Source organism: Magallana gigas, chromosome 3 (genome assembly GCF_963853765.1).
Source record: "Magallana gigas chromosome 3, xbMagGiga1.1, whole genome shotgun sequence".
Lineage (NCBI taxonomy): Eukaryota > Metazoa > Mollusca > Bivalvia > Ostreida > Ostreidae > Magallana > Magallana gigas.
The window spans coordinates 5,900,088-5,915,042 of record NC_088855.1 but is presented as its reverse complement, the minus strand read 5'-3'; the positions used below and the strand labels follow the sequence as shown (position 1 = coordinate 5,915,042).

At 35.7% G+C, this 14,955-nt stretch overlaps 1 protein-coding gene across 2 annotated transcripts; it reads right to left on the bottom strand.

Moving 5' to 3' along the window:
- Positions 1 to 5,752: 5,752 nt before the first annotated feature.
- Positions 5,753 to 11,019, bottom strand: LOC105331600 (translocation protein SEC62). 2 transcript variants are annotated; one of them, XM_011433866.4, is made up of 9 exons: positions 10,738 to 11,019; positions 9,003 to 9,117; positions 8,637 to 8,739; positions 8,201 to 8,309; positions 7,873 to 7,965; positions 7,622 to 7,735; positions 7,251 to 7,311; positions 6,964 to 7,083; positions 5,753 to 6,712 (listed from the first exon to the last, which is right to left on the bottom strand). In XM_011433866.4, the coding sequence occupies exons 1-9, from the start codon at positions 11,002 to 11,004 to the stop codon at positions 6,273 to 6,275; spliced, it is 1,422 nt and encodes a 473-aa protein (XP_011432168.3). In that variant the 5' UTR covers positions 11,005 to 11,019; the 3' UTR covers positions 5,753 to 6,272. The 2 variants fall into 2 exon arrangements, with proteins under 2 accessions (XP_011432168.3, XP_034339216.1); XM_034483325.2 differs by lacking the exon at positions 10,738 to 11,019 and adding an exon at positions 9,594 to 9,699.
- Between the last annotated feature and the right edge of the window lie 3,936 nt (positions 11,020 to 14,955).

Here is a 14,955-nt window from a genome sequence, read left to right as displayed (position 1 = left end):
TGTGGGTTTTGACTTCATCAAGAGATTTACCGGTACATTGGTTAACATTTTCTTGGAAGTCTCATGTTTTGAGTCTGTAATTTGAATTAGTACAATTTGAATTTTCAAGGTCACATGTAGTACATATATGTAATAACTACTGCTGTATTATGTCTCAACAAAAATTGATCCACCTTTTCCTCTGATATGGAATGTTTCTTTTATGATAATGGCTTTTTAAAAATCTAAATAGTAATTAAAATGTGCAGCAATTTGGAGCAAAATGTGACAGAAGTAGCATTTAAATCTGACAAATTTCAATAGAAGAACTTCTGGTACATATTGTATCTCTTATCGGAGAGCCTCTGTACACAAAAATTCTGTCTGTTAATGATCGTGTCCAGTGTAAGCTTAGATCACCAGATGTGTAATCTGTAGTGTTGATCCTGTAAACAGTTGGTAAGCCACCCACTCCTTACCTCCCCTGACCCCCCGCGGAGACCTTAATTCTCTACCACGGTGTTCCATTAACAGACGATACACGTGCAGTGGCGTCCGAAGCAAATAGAGAGTGGGGGTGAGGCTAGACCTTACAGAAATCTTGATTAGCAAAAACACTTTATGGTATAGTTATGTCTTTTTTGCAAAATTAGTGGGGGGGGGGGGGGGGGGTAAGCCCCCTCCGGCCCGCGGTTCCGACTTCTTTGCACGTGAACATCTTGTTCTCACCAAAGGACAGCCTTCGGTGTCGTCTGTGTTTGAAACATCCGCCTTAGATTTACTGACCAAGGTACAGACCGGGTGTGGTCAGAATACAGCATTCATAGACAAACTACCACTGTGTATCGGGAAGCACGTTATTAACAAAATTTAAGCATTGCAATAAGCCACGACCAACCCCACCCCCTCACCCCCACCCCAAATAAAAGATTAAACAAAACAAACCAGAAAAAATGGCAATGGTATGTGTTAATTTTTGACAGCATGTGAAAGATTTTATCATTATTTTCTTATACCTTTGTTCGTTTCTTACAGACTTCTGTGTACATATTCTTCTTGTTGTAAATCAATGTGAAATGATTGAATCCTTATTTACTTATACCCTTATTCATATCAAACAGGTTTCTGTGTATATTATTCTTCTAGTAGTGAATTAACGAAAATGATATTTTTTATGGAAAATTCGCACATTGAATGACGAATAATTATACTTAATTGACCCAAAGTGTGAACCGCATTTTATTGCTGAAACTGTTACAGAGTGCCAATCTGACAGACGTCAGTCCTACCGAATCTGTCGTTAATTACTGTTAATTGCACTTGGCCTGCACTCCCTCTTGGTTTGTAACAGATTAGCGGGGATTTGTCCAAGCTGAAATCCGTGTCAAGCTAAAATAAACTCCGCGTTAGCAATATAATCACAAACTAATTAATTAGTGTTCGTACTTCTGATTACTTATTGTTGATTGTTGATTACACTGAAGGTTTACGGCATATACTGACACCGATGTTAGTGTTATCTAATTAGAATATATTAAACCAATAAAAAAAAAATTTCTTTAAAATAAAATAAACAAAAAATTAAGCGATCTTAGAATTAGGTGTTATCCAGGATATGAATTTATTAAATAATTTCGGAACAATTAAATCAAACGTCAAATGGTGTACTACCGGAAAATCAATCTAATTTTCATATGATGTCCGAATAAAGTTATTTGAAACAAATTAAAATCAAAGCTATTTTCCATTGCTTAACATAAAGATATATGAATATTAGAGCATGTTGTGGTCGGTGAAGATAAAGATGTAGCTCGCTACAGAGGTACGACCGAGAGTACGTTATTATACATTCATAATGGATGCTGTACATGTATTATGCATCATTGCTTATGTAAATTTCCCAGCTTGCTTTTCCTTTGGCGGCTTTTTGTCGTGTGCATATGGTTAAAACAGAAACCACACTGATGTTATTCAGAAAAAGAACCTCTCTCTCTCTCTCTCTCTCTCTCTCTCTCTCTCTCTCTCTCTCTCTCTCTCTCTCTCTCCTCTCTCTCTCTCTCTCTCTCTCTCATCGACCCCCCAAAATAAATATACTATCCAATATAACGCTTATATTGTGTTTTTAACCCGATTGCGATTGAAAACAAGTTTTTAAACTTATATTGCCCACTCACTACAAATTAAGAGTCTTTATAACAACTTCATATTAACAACCATTATATAAATAGTGCCTGTTTGGGAGGGTAACAGTTGAAATTGACACCCCGAGAAAACCATTGTCAACCGACGCGAAGCGGAGGTTGACAATGGTTTTCGAGGGGTGTCAATTTCAACTGTTATCCTCCCAAACAGGCACTATTTATTTTGTTATACTAAATGTCTTTTTTTAAATTTTTAAGAAAATTTTACTGCTTTTATATAGGAATAACGTGAATTCTACAGCGAACCGTACGCGCATAATTTTCGCGCATGTAACATTTTTTAATGTTACCCGTTGCCAAGTGCGTTGCTAACGCTGAGGGTAATAGTAAATATTATTAACTGCGTCTTAACCAATCAGATTTCAGTATTTAACATGAAAGTATAACAAAACCAAATGTAAAATGCAGTGCATGCTCATGTAAGTGTGGAATTTATAATGACACGTTAAAGTGCAGATACATGTAACCGTTCAGTTTCTGACGAAATACATGTCAGAAAACCAGAAGACAATATACATGTATAGAATCTCGATTTTCCCTACGCACGGCAAATAACAGATCGTCAAATATGTTCATAAGGCGGATTAACAGGCAGTATTTCGTTGTATTTTAAAATTCAATATCCTGACGGAATATTATTGACCAAAGTCTGATGTCTAATTTTGAATGGCCTTTCTTTTCTGCAAATACATATTTAAAGTACCGGGTATTTACACGAGTTTGTAATATTGTATTTTCAAAATGAAATCGTGTTAGTGACGCAATAGATTTTATAAAGAAAAAGTAACTTGCAATCACTTAAAAGTCAGAGGAAGTTTTTCTTAATTGGTTATATTAGATAAATTATATTTCATATATATTTTAAAAATAATATTTCAAAGTTATATATTTAGCTGAAAAGTCCCGTTATCAAATACTCATTGCTTGTAATTAACACAAATTCCGATATGACATTCCGCTAATTGGGTGTACAGCTTTTTGGTGATCGATTTGAACCAATCATAACTGTGACACGAAGTTCGAGTCTTAATATGATTATCAACGCCAGTGTGATAATTATCGCACTCCGATTATCTCCAGTCAATCGTCCTCCGGCGGACCAATCAGAATGCTCCAGTCTCTGTGTGACATTTTGAGAGCGCTGTTTCCTCCTCCCTATATAAAGCCCTTTATTGCAATCAACAGTACCATAATCAACATGGAAACACAAGTGTTCACTTCTAAACCAACCTTCCCAGTGACGATCGACAACGACGCTGCCATGGATACAGACGTAGAAATGGTGGATGGCGAGGAGCAGACTCACCGCCTGCGGCTCCAGTTAGCGGCGACGGAGCACAAGTTCCGGCGAGCTTGTGAGCAGATTGTTCTCCTGAACTACAAGTTGTCCGGGATGCAGACCAGGTACGACATCGCCAAGGAGAGGAACCTACGGACCTTCCGGTACACCTACCGACTCCAGCTCGCCGTCATCGAAGGAGCCAAGAACGTGTACCACGACTACGCCGGCACACAGGCCGAGAGGATGCGCAGTCTACAGATGGAGATCTTCGGCGAGATTCCGGACCACTCCGACGGAGACGACAGGGACATAGAGGAAGTGGACCAGGTGTGAAGCAGCCCAGCCCCCTGATTGGTAAAGTCCTCACGGCGATCCCAGCCGATCCTCAAGTCACGTGTCAACAGGCAGAGAACGCACCCACAAGCAGTTCCACAGATCGACAAACAGACAAACAGTGTCACGTGGACAACACAAGGAGTCAATACAAAGTTGTACGGATATGACAGACCAACAACGTCGTCCCGTGCCGAATTTCATACGGACACATGTCAGTGTTTTCAGAACTTTGCTATTGACTGTGATAAATCGACAAAGTGTTTAGAAATTCTTTGTGTTGTTTATGTTTATTTAATAATGCTATGAACATTCATGTACTTAGTAATGTGTTTGCCTTTGTAACTCATCATAAATAAAAGTTATTTATTATATACGTGTACTAAAACTTTATTATTGAGCTCACAATTATTTCATCAGTTGTTATACTGGTCAATAAAGATAGTTCCATATGGCTAAGCATGTGGGTTGAAATATTGTGTTGAATTCACGTACACACACCTACAACAACGGATTTCCTTTGATTAAAAATTTACTGAGGTGCGTTATACAGGAAAAATGTTATTCTATTAGCTTTACCGCACATGGGGGGGGGGGGGGGTATAAGATACTTTATAGACACAGACAAATCTATAGAAAAGAAATAGTTGATATTTTGGAAAACGTGATGTACATTTTTTTCTGCTCTGATCGCTACCTTCACAGATGTAAACTGTCAAAGAAAACATTTTTTTTTTCAAATTGTTAGATTGAATTTTCCTGGTTTTAAAACAGCTATTTCCGACTTTTAATTGGCTTGCATGCAATGTATAGCGATAGTTCGTTATTCCACTGCAAAGAACCAACAGCGCAGGTAGTAAACCATGTAATGTTTAATTTTCTGCAGATTCAGTAATTCATGGATCAAGGAATTATTTTTTTTTAAATTGCTTTTCCATCAGAAAAGTCTAATATTTTTCTGTAGCTACGTAGAATTAATCGAGTAACTTCCGCTTCATGGTCGAAACAAATATCAATAATTCGTCGCGTTTAACATGTTTAAACTTTGTGGATTCTAATGTCCAAGTTGTGCCTATATCCATTATTCCTATATTTTTAACTTGGTATGGCAAAATTCTAATATTGTCAAAAAATTGTAATTTAATCCTAAAATGAAAGAAAAGATGGAGGTTTAAAAACTTCTGTAAGTCATATTTTCGTGGCAAAAGCTTTTTAGAGGCTGTGGTTAACGCATTAATTGGTTTGTTTTACTGCAAAACTCAGTTTATAGCGAATTCCCAGAAACCATTTGATTTACTTCGCTATATCCGTAATTCGTTATAACCGTATAACGAATTCTTAATAATATGCATAGCGAATTCGTTATACACAAGGTTTCTTTTCACTTGACCCCAATTTGTGTTTATTTAGGCAAATAAGTAAAATGCATTTCTTTTTAACTTTTAAAAATTAGAATTGATAATTTTCTAAAAATATGAGAGAATAAATGCATTGAAACACTTACGTTAATTAGTATTGGAAACTTTTTACAATATAAAATAATTCATTAAAAAAGTTGTAAATTTTGTTATTTTTCCCTTCTATAGGGACTCAAAATTAGTTCGCTACATCCAAAATTTGTAAAAACCAAGTTTGTTATAACCGAAAATTTAAGAAGGACTTGTTAATGATTTTACCGGGTACTCCACAAAACTTCGCCATATTCGAAATTTCGATATATCCTTGTTTGTACTAAACGAGTTTTACTGTATATTGCTTCACAGAGAAATCTTTCTACTGATAAATTTAATTTGCCAACACATCAGTTTTTCACAGCACAGAAATACATGTAATGTCTACATGTATATGCATTGCTTTTACCTTTGTATTGACATAGTAAACATACGGTAGGTTAACAATGAGAAATATCTACATGTGCCTGCATCCCATAGCATAGAGATCTTGACAGAAAACAATGCTGGAAATATAATTTAATTTGCCAGACAATCACCTTTATTGACAACATGTAATATAACAAAGGATATCTTCACTGGAAGCAGTATAACAAAAACATCTGTAGAGATTCAAGCTTCACAAAGTCGATAACCCTCACCTGGCCAACTATTTCCTCTCAGTAACATTGATTTCATTTATTTTAGATACATGTAAGAATAGTTAAAAACAAAAAACTAGAAACCTTATCTTTCAATTTGATGGACACCTACATGTACATGCAACATAATAAATGTATCCTATAATCAAACATTAATTTCAAATAAAATAATTTTGAACTCAGTAACAATAAAATAAATTCATAGTCATAAATCAACTTTAAAAAATACTCTATGCATCATACATTCCATGATTTTCTTGTTCTTCTTTATACATATGTATTTCTGTTGACAGAAATGCCTCCTAGTCTTAATATCAACTAATTTTTCATTTTGACAATCCTTGATTTCAGAGGCCCCCCTCTGCGCGAGTTCCCCACTCAGTCTTCACTTTGTCTTCTTGTCCTCCTCCTCTGTCACATTTCCCTCCCCTTCTTCAGTTTCCTCCCCTTCTTCCCCCTGCTCCTCCTCATCTTCCTCTTCTTGCTCCTCCTCTAGGTCCTCTCTGTCAACCAATTCAAACTCCTGATCCCCGTTCTGCTCCTCCTCCCCTCCCTCCTCCTCCTGACCTTCACCTTGGTCCTCGTTTTTATCGTTGACCTCACTCTCTGAGTCATTGGCCTCTTGCTCCTGCTTCTTCTTCTTTTTTTGCTTTTCTTCTTTCTTCTTTTTTTCATTCTCTTTATCTTCCTTGGTAATGAATTTGTATGTATATAATGGCTTGAATGAATCAAAGAATCCCACATCCTCTGTTAGATTAGGGAGAATCCATAAATGCACTTTGCCCAGAGTCAGTAACCACAGAACACAAAACAGGCATCCTCGAACTGCAGAGAGAAAAACATGTTGAACAACAGTTCAAACAAAAGTTCTGTATTAATATGTGAATTTTATAATTAAATTCACTTAATTTAACGATAAATTGATGTACAAATTTACATATTCTTTACAAAATAAATTCTATACTTCTTCACTACTTTTATGTACATAATTAATTGCCAAGTTTTTAAAACAAAATACAATTTGCATTCTTTAAACTTCTAAAAGATGGTTGAGCACAATATGTACATGTACTTACCAACAGCCAAGAACAGAATAAACCCAACAAAACTGGCTCCCACTAAACTGACGTAGTAAACGGCCACTCTCAGCCAGTCGGGCCACAGGGGGAACACACACAGTAAAGCAGCACCAAGCACTGAAAGAACAGCACAACAATTAACCTTTCCTGTATATGTACTACTCTACAGAACTCGATTCATCACTCTCATCATATAGGAACTATACCCTACAAGGATCTTGAACATTACCTCTTGTGAACTCAATTTTGACAGGAAATACTGCATGTATATGAATTTTACTTACCCATAAGGAGCCCTATAAGAAATGTAGACATTGGCACAGGGTCGTATATCCACACATATATCTGCAGAATAAAACAAAGCACAATAATGATTACATCATCTAGGTACATGCGCATTCTAGGTTTAAAAATAAAGAAAAACATTTGTTACTTGCTAATAGTTACAATTAATTTTCAAGTTGATGTTTGTGCTTATATAACTATGGAATTCATAGATAGAGCTAAAAAGAAAAGCCTATAATGATGTCAAGAATTACCAGTACATTTACTGTTTAAAACTGATTGATCAGAACACTTAATAAACTTGAACATATGTACAATGTACATGTACTTAAATGTCATTTGATTTTATTGATCTTAACACATCACAAACCTCTTCTGCATCAATAAACCGCTGTTCATCTGCCATGTTCAATCTCAGTTTCTTTTCTTTCTTCTTCTTTTCTTCTTTCTTTGGTTCATCCTTCTTTTTTTCTTTTTCATCTACCTATTATAAATGTATACCATTAATATGTATGTAATTTTTTAAGTAAGTGTAGCTAATGCATACTGCAACTTTATATAACCCAGCAACACAATACTTGATAAAGACTAGACCTGCTGTCTATAAGTAGTTTTTTCTACCTTTTTCTCATCTGAAGTGTCTGGTTTATCAGCATCAGAATCTTTAGCATCTTTGTCCTTGATCTTCTTAGTGTCTTTTTTGTTCTTCTTTTCCTTCAACGAACAATTTCCTTCAGTATTTTTTACAATCAGATCATCAGATATAATCAAAATTAAAAACATTCTGAAATTAAATTTATGGGTATCATTTCCATAGCATAATTATACAGATAATGCACGTGTTGAAGATTATCATGTGAAATTTATCTTTTTATACATGTATAAACAAAAATCAATATATCTATCATCAATAAACAATTCCTACATCTAAAATTCAACCTATTACTACCTTGTCATCTTCTATTTCTTCATCTTTCTTTTTCTTCTTTAACTTGTCTTTGTCTTTTTTGCTTCGTTCAATTTTTGTGGCTCGATGGAAGAGACCTTTCACCATCAACCTGATATTGTATGTAGCATATCACATATTAATTCATTGAGAATATGTATATTTAGTAATGAAATTATTTATTTCTCAGTAATCTTAACTACACGGTTGTAAAAATTATATCTTCGTCAAGTACATGTAAGTGGTAATACATGCATATTACAAGCTATTTACTGGTCAGATGTAAGTTATTAGATAACTTAAATTTTTTTTAGAGATATGTATGTATGGAAAAAAAAATTGAAACACTACAGTAATAAACCAAAGCTACAATTGTGGTTCATGAGGTTTTAAAATCCAAAATCTGTGAATAGAAGATTATCTCCAGTGATAAACCTACCTTTCTAGAAAATAAACACATGATTTTCTGTCTGTGAATTGGATATCACTCTTGGTAGATTTTGCCCATTTAGAATCCAGCAAAGTGTTTATGGCTTGATTTCCTAAGAATATGATATAAAAATGCCATCCTCTTAATTACTCCAAGATGGACATCAGAATTTATCTAATTATCAAATGAAAAACAATGTAAAATGTGTAAGGGTTTGATAGCTTCTAATGCCATGAAATACTTCTACGCTTCAGTGAACGGAAACAGAAGATAGAAGATATTAAAAAGAATATCAGAGCAAATTTGCAAACTAATTGTATGTTTCAGTACTATAGAGGTACAATTTCAAAAAATCTAAGAAGTTGCAAAACTTACCATAGAAACATTTGACCATATTCTGCATGGGAACGAACTTGGCATCTTTGACTGGACAATTGAATCTCAGGTGTTTGGCGATTGCATACTCTTCTTTTGTTGGCTTCTCATTTTCCTAATTTCAACAAATAAATAATAGCAAATAAATCGTATTTTAAAAAAATCATAAACTGTCTATATCTACCCCAATCTTTAAAAAAAAGCACCAACCTGATCAGGGAAGGTGTTTGTGGACATTTATTTTCAGATGAGATAAAAAAAAATGTTTTTATGTCTTATTGTCTATGTGGCTACTGAAATTCCTAAACGGGTTAATGGGTGTATAAAAAGGGAATAATCGTCGTTGATATTTTGTTAATTATTTCATGGGCCTAGATACACGTAACGAAATAAACATTAAAACAGAGTAAATTCTTCTGACTATCCTAACAAAGTGAAAAATAAACAGAACACAGCTGTTTCTAAAAATCAAGTTAACCTGAATATTTCTATAGAAATATACAATGTCATGAATTGAAATGCGAACATACAAATTCTTAATCAATAAAAATAACGGTGAAATTAGGATATATTGCTAAATCTAAGCCATACTTGATCAATTTTCTTCAATTTTTTCCTTTTGTCAGCCATGTTTACGTGGACTATACTACATCATTTGAATGCTTCGCGATACTGACAAATGTATGCGATTTTAAGCGTTTATGTGACGTAGTTTTGCATTTGGGGCGGATCTAAAAAAAAAAAGGGGGGAGGGGTAAATTTCAGGGACGTATATACGTCCCTGGCTCATTTACAGCAATTTCAACAGAAAATATGTTCCCACTATGTTTTTATTGCTAATTCCATTGCGTTTATTTATATATAGGGACCAGAGACATAAAATGTCTCTGATAGGGAAGTGCCCCCCCCCTTCGGAAAATTATCAATTTGCGCATATCTAGAGACGGGGCACAGGGGGATCCGGACCCCTCCTCCTGGAAAAGAAAATCCAATTTAATAAATTTACATGGTAAATATTATGGATTAAAGGCCTCGGATCCCACCCCGCCCCCACCACCCCCACCCCAACAAAAAACAACGTCCCGGGAAAAAATACTGACCAGCTTTTCCCAATTTTTTGTCAGTATTTGTGCGACATGACATAGCGATGGACTATTTTGGATCCACACATGCCCCAAACGTTTTTAAAAGTAAAAACAATCTCTAAGAATTTATTACTGCCTGCGCATGTATGAACAATTTGAATCCTTAGCCCCCTCCGAAATATTTAACATGTACTGTCTATAAAACGCTATCACGGTCATGCAGTCTGAGCCTATCCCCCCCCCCCCCCCCCCACACACACACACACACAAACAAAACAAAAACGTCATTTGGTTAATTCAGAGTATAGATGATTTTTATAGAGCTTATATCAACATTTCCTCTCATATTGACATCTTTTTTAATATCTGATTTATCGAAACTTAATTAATAGTGTACATGTACGATATACAAGTACACAATGTGAAGTGTGGAGGAACAATGATAATATAATATCCTAGATATCAAAAAGTCAAGTTTGTCACAACAGTATATAAAACAATACTTCTACAGTTTTAAATTTATATAAGTTATGTGCAAACACCCGTCCTTAGCCAAACGTTTGTATTTAGGCGAGACAAATAGACATTAATGAGTTTTATTTTGATAATGAGGAATACCGGTAAACTAGTATACAGGTAATAACTGATACCTGGATCTTCTGCTTCCAGTTGAGGAAGGAGCTGCGCTGCTTGGCCTTCTTGTTGTTCTCCTGGATCGCACCTGCCTTGCCCGTCTGCTTCTCCTCGGCCCGTGTCCGATCCTCCGCCTCCTGTTTCATTTGCTGCCACACCTGCTGGATGTCAAACTCCCCCTCCTCCCCCTCGTCACCACCCCCGTCTCCCCCATCCTCGTTTTCACTCACATCTTCCTCCTCAAACCCCACACACAACTCGTATTTTGGGCGGACACGCGGCATGCTGTGTAGTACTAGCTAGGACCCGTGATATTTCGGTACTGGGACGATGGATGGTGCACAGTACACGGGTAGGTAAGAATGAGAGACGTGTTACTTCCGTGTGTCATAGACATACACAGTGTTATGCAAACTTCGTCCCCCCGGGGGTAGCGATCAAGGAAAAGTTATTATTCGGAAACCTAGCTAAAATGGGTTTAATTTATACTGATATATTTATGTATCTTCATAGTAATAATGAAGTTTATTTGAGATATTATTCTGATTATTTTAATTTGTTTAATTGATGACAATACATGATAATAATGTGCATATAATATTTATTTTAAATACATATACAAATAGTACACGTATACAGCATGGAAATATGCTATACTCAATAATACATGCAGAGAGAGTTCATTTGATTTTCACAATAAAATGCATTCAATCATGTTGATACACAAGACTTTCTTCTGTGTACTGACTCCAGCGACTGTCCACGTAGAACTGTTCGTCTGTGTGTCGATCCGTGGCGGTTGTGCCGGTGTTCGTGTGAGTTGAGGATGGGCTGGGATTGCCGTGAAGACTCTACCAATCAGGGGGCTGGGCTGCTTCACACCTGGTCCACTTCCTCTATGTCCCTGTCGTCTCCGTCGGAGTGGTCCGGAATCTCGCCGAATATCTCCATTTGTAGACTGCGCATCCTCTCGGCCTGTGTGACGGCGTAGTCGCGGTACACGTTCTTGGCTCCTTCGATGACGGCGAGCTGGAGTCGGTAGGTGTACCGGAAGGTCCGTAGGTTCCTCTCCTTGGCGATGTCGTACCTGGTCTGCATCCCGGACAACTTGTAGTTCAGGAGAACAATCTGCTCACAAGCACGCCGGAACTTGTGCTCCGTCGCCGCTAACTGGAGCCGCAGGCGGTGAGTCTGCTCCTCGCTGTCCACCATTTCCACGTCTGTATTAATGGCAGCGTCGTTGTCGATCGTCACTGGGAAGGTTGGCTTAGAAGTGAACACTTGTGTTTCCATGTTGATTATGGTACTGTTGATTGCAATAAAGGGCTTTATATAGGGAGGAGAAAACAGCGCTCTCAAAATGTCACACAGAGACTGGAGCATTCTGATTGGTCCGCCACAGGACGATTATCTGGAGATAATCGGAGTGCGATAATTATCACGCTGCCGTTGATAATCATCTGAAGACTCGAACTTCGTGTCACAGTTATGATTGGTTCAAATCGATCATCAGAAAGCCGTAAACTCAATTAGCGGAATGTCATATCGGAATTTGTGTTAATTATAAGTGAAGAGTATTTATTAACGGGAATGCAATTAATTATCTAAGATTTCAGTTTGTTTTTTTTGGGCAGTACATCTAACCAAACTATATAACTTTGAAATAGTATTTAATATATGTAAGAACTATTTGTAATAAATCAATTTCGCAGACGTAAATAACGGAGGCGTAAAAACTTTAATTGCATGGCGATTTATTTTATATTTAAATATTTTTTAATATTTTGCATCATTTGCACATTTTCATTTGGAAAATACAATATTATAAACCTGTGTATAAATACTTGCCATTCAAGTTTGCAGAAAAAATGCCATAAAAATCGGAGAATGAAGCATTCCATTGGACCACCACAGGACGATTACCTGGAGATAATTATCACACTGTCGATGATAATCATTGAAGACTCGAACTTCGTGTCAGAGTAATGATTGGTTCAAATCGATCATCAGAGAGCCATAAACTCAAATAGCGGAATGTCACATCTGAAGCTGTGTTAATAAAAAATCACGCGTAATTAATAACGGACAAGCACTTGTATATTTAACAGTTTAGTATAGCTAATTATGCATATGTCACTGTGACCAGGGACGAATAGCATCAATATGAAGATGCTGAACAGTTGATAGGAGAAAATTTTACACCAATACATTTAGGACCTACAGCTGTAAGTATTGTACTTAGGCATTGGAATTTAATTACGTATGTAGTGTAAGATATATTCAAGAAAAAAAACGAGGAGAAGCCTCCCTCCAAAATGTATTGAAACAAATATTAATTTTTTTTCATTGTTGGAAAAACATTCCAAAAACAATTTGATAATGTCAATTTAAGATAAAAGAAACGTAGAAGCACTTGAATGGTAGCCAAAAGGTCATAAACGGTGAGTGCATGTGTTTTTCATGTACAAATGTTTGGGTTTTTTTATCTACATTAAATTTCATTATCAATTTCTCTATATTTCAGTGGTTTTTAAATAAATATGTTTAATATAACAAGTTCTTTTCCTCAAAGTTTTGGTAATACTCTTTGTTTGTTACACTAACACGGAAAAATGTATTGGGTGCTTCAGACTGTACATTATATATTCACAACCAATAGCAGTAGTAGTATTAGTAGTTTATTGGCGTATACATTACATACATTGCCATAGCATACAATTTAACAGTACTTTACAATAATTGTGGGTACAAGTGGGAGGCAGGTTATTATATAAATAGTGCCTGTTTGGGAGGGTAACAGTTGAAATTGACACCCCGAGAAAACCATTGTCAACCGACGCGAAGCGGAGGTTGACAATGGTTTTCGAGGGGTGTCAATTTCAACTGTTATCCTCCCAAACAGGCACTATTTATTTTGTTATACTGAATGTCTTTTTTAAAAATTTTAAGAAAATTTTACTGCTTTTATATAGGAATAACGTGAATTCTACAGCGAACCGTACGCGCATAATTTTCGCGCATGTAACATTTTTTAATGTTACCCGTTGCCAAGTGCGTTGCTAACGCTGAGGGTAATAGTAAATATTATTAACTGCGTCTTAACTAATCAGATTTCAGTATTTAACATGAAAGTATAACAAATATATATACATATATAAAAGGTATAAAGTGGATGAAAAAATATCAAAAAGACCAACAAAGCAGTAGTTATATATAAACTTAATTTACGCGTATTGACGTCTGATGGTAAAGTTGTCCCTGTTATTAAAAGATTCGTACACATATTTAGCCAGTTTTTTTTAACATAAATATAGAATCAGAATTGAGTAAATCAATAAATTTTGCCATACTTAAAAGCTTGGTCGTATATAGAAGTATTTCTTAATGTATAATTTCCTTAACTCCGTGTAAAAATCACACACCAAAACAAAATGGTATTCATCTTCGACATCGTTTGAATTACAATATGTACATTTCCTTTCATTAATAGGACATTTTTTATCATATCTACCAGATTCGATTCGTAAACGATGTGGAGATAATCTAAGTCTACTTAAGGCTTTCCTATGTTTATCATATAATATGTGATTTAGATACTCTGCCTGGTGTACAGGCAAGTTTAGATATTTATATAGACGTAAAGGGTGAGCATTTTCAGTTTCTAACCTTAAATTTTGGTAAAAACAATCTGACAATCTTTGCTCAAAATATACATAAAACATTTTTTCATTTACCGACTCAGGGTAATACCATACATCACCGAAACCATTTGACAATAGGGTGTTCTTGACAAAAATAATCCAGCTTGATAACATGTTTTTCAGATCATAATCATAAATTGATTTTTAATAAGACAATTTTGGTAGCGTAAAACTTTAAACCAATACTTAATTATGCGTAATGTTCTAGTTAATAACAATGGTGTTCTTCCTAGTTCACAATACATGTATACTGCAGGGGTACATGTAGAAGTGTTCACCCCGAGCAGTCTTTTACAGAATTTTAAATGAACACGTTCAAGGTCTTTCGCATTTGTATATCCCCACACTTCAGCTCCGTAGTTCATTTTCGAGGAAAAGGCCACGTCAAATAGTTCCATCATTGTCTTGCAATCAAGAGACAATTTTTGAGTTTTGTGCATAAACGTTTTATATAATTGTAGTGTTTTTTCCGCGGTTATTTTCACATGTTTATTGAAGAGGCCATTTGGGGATAGAACCGTTCCAAGATATGCA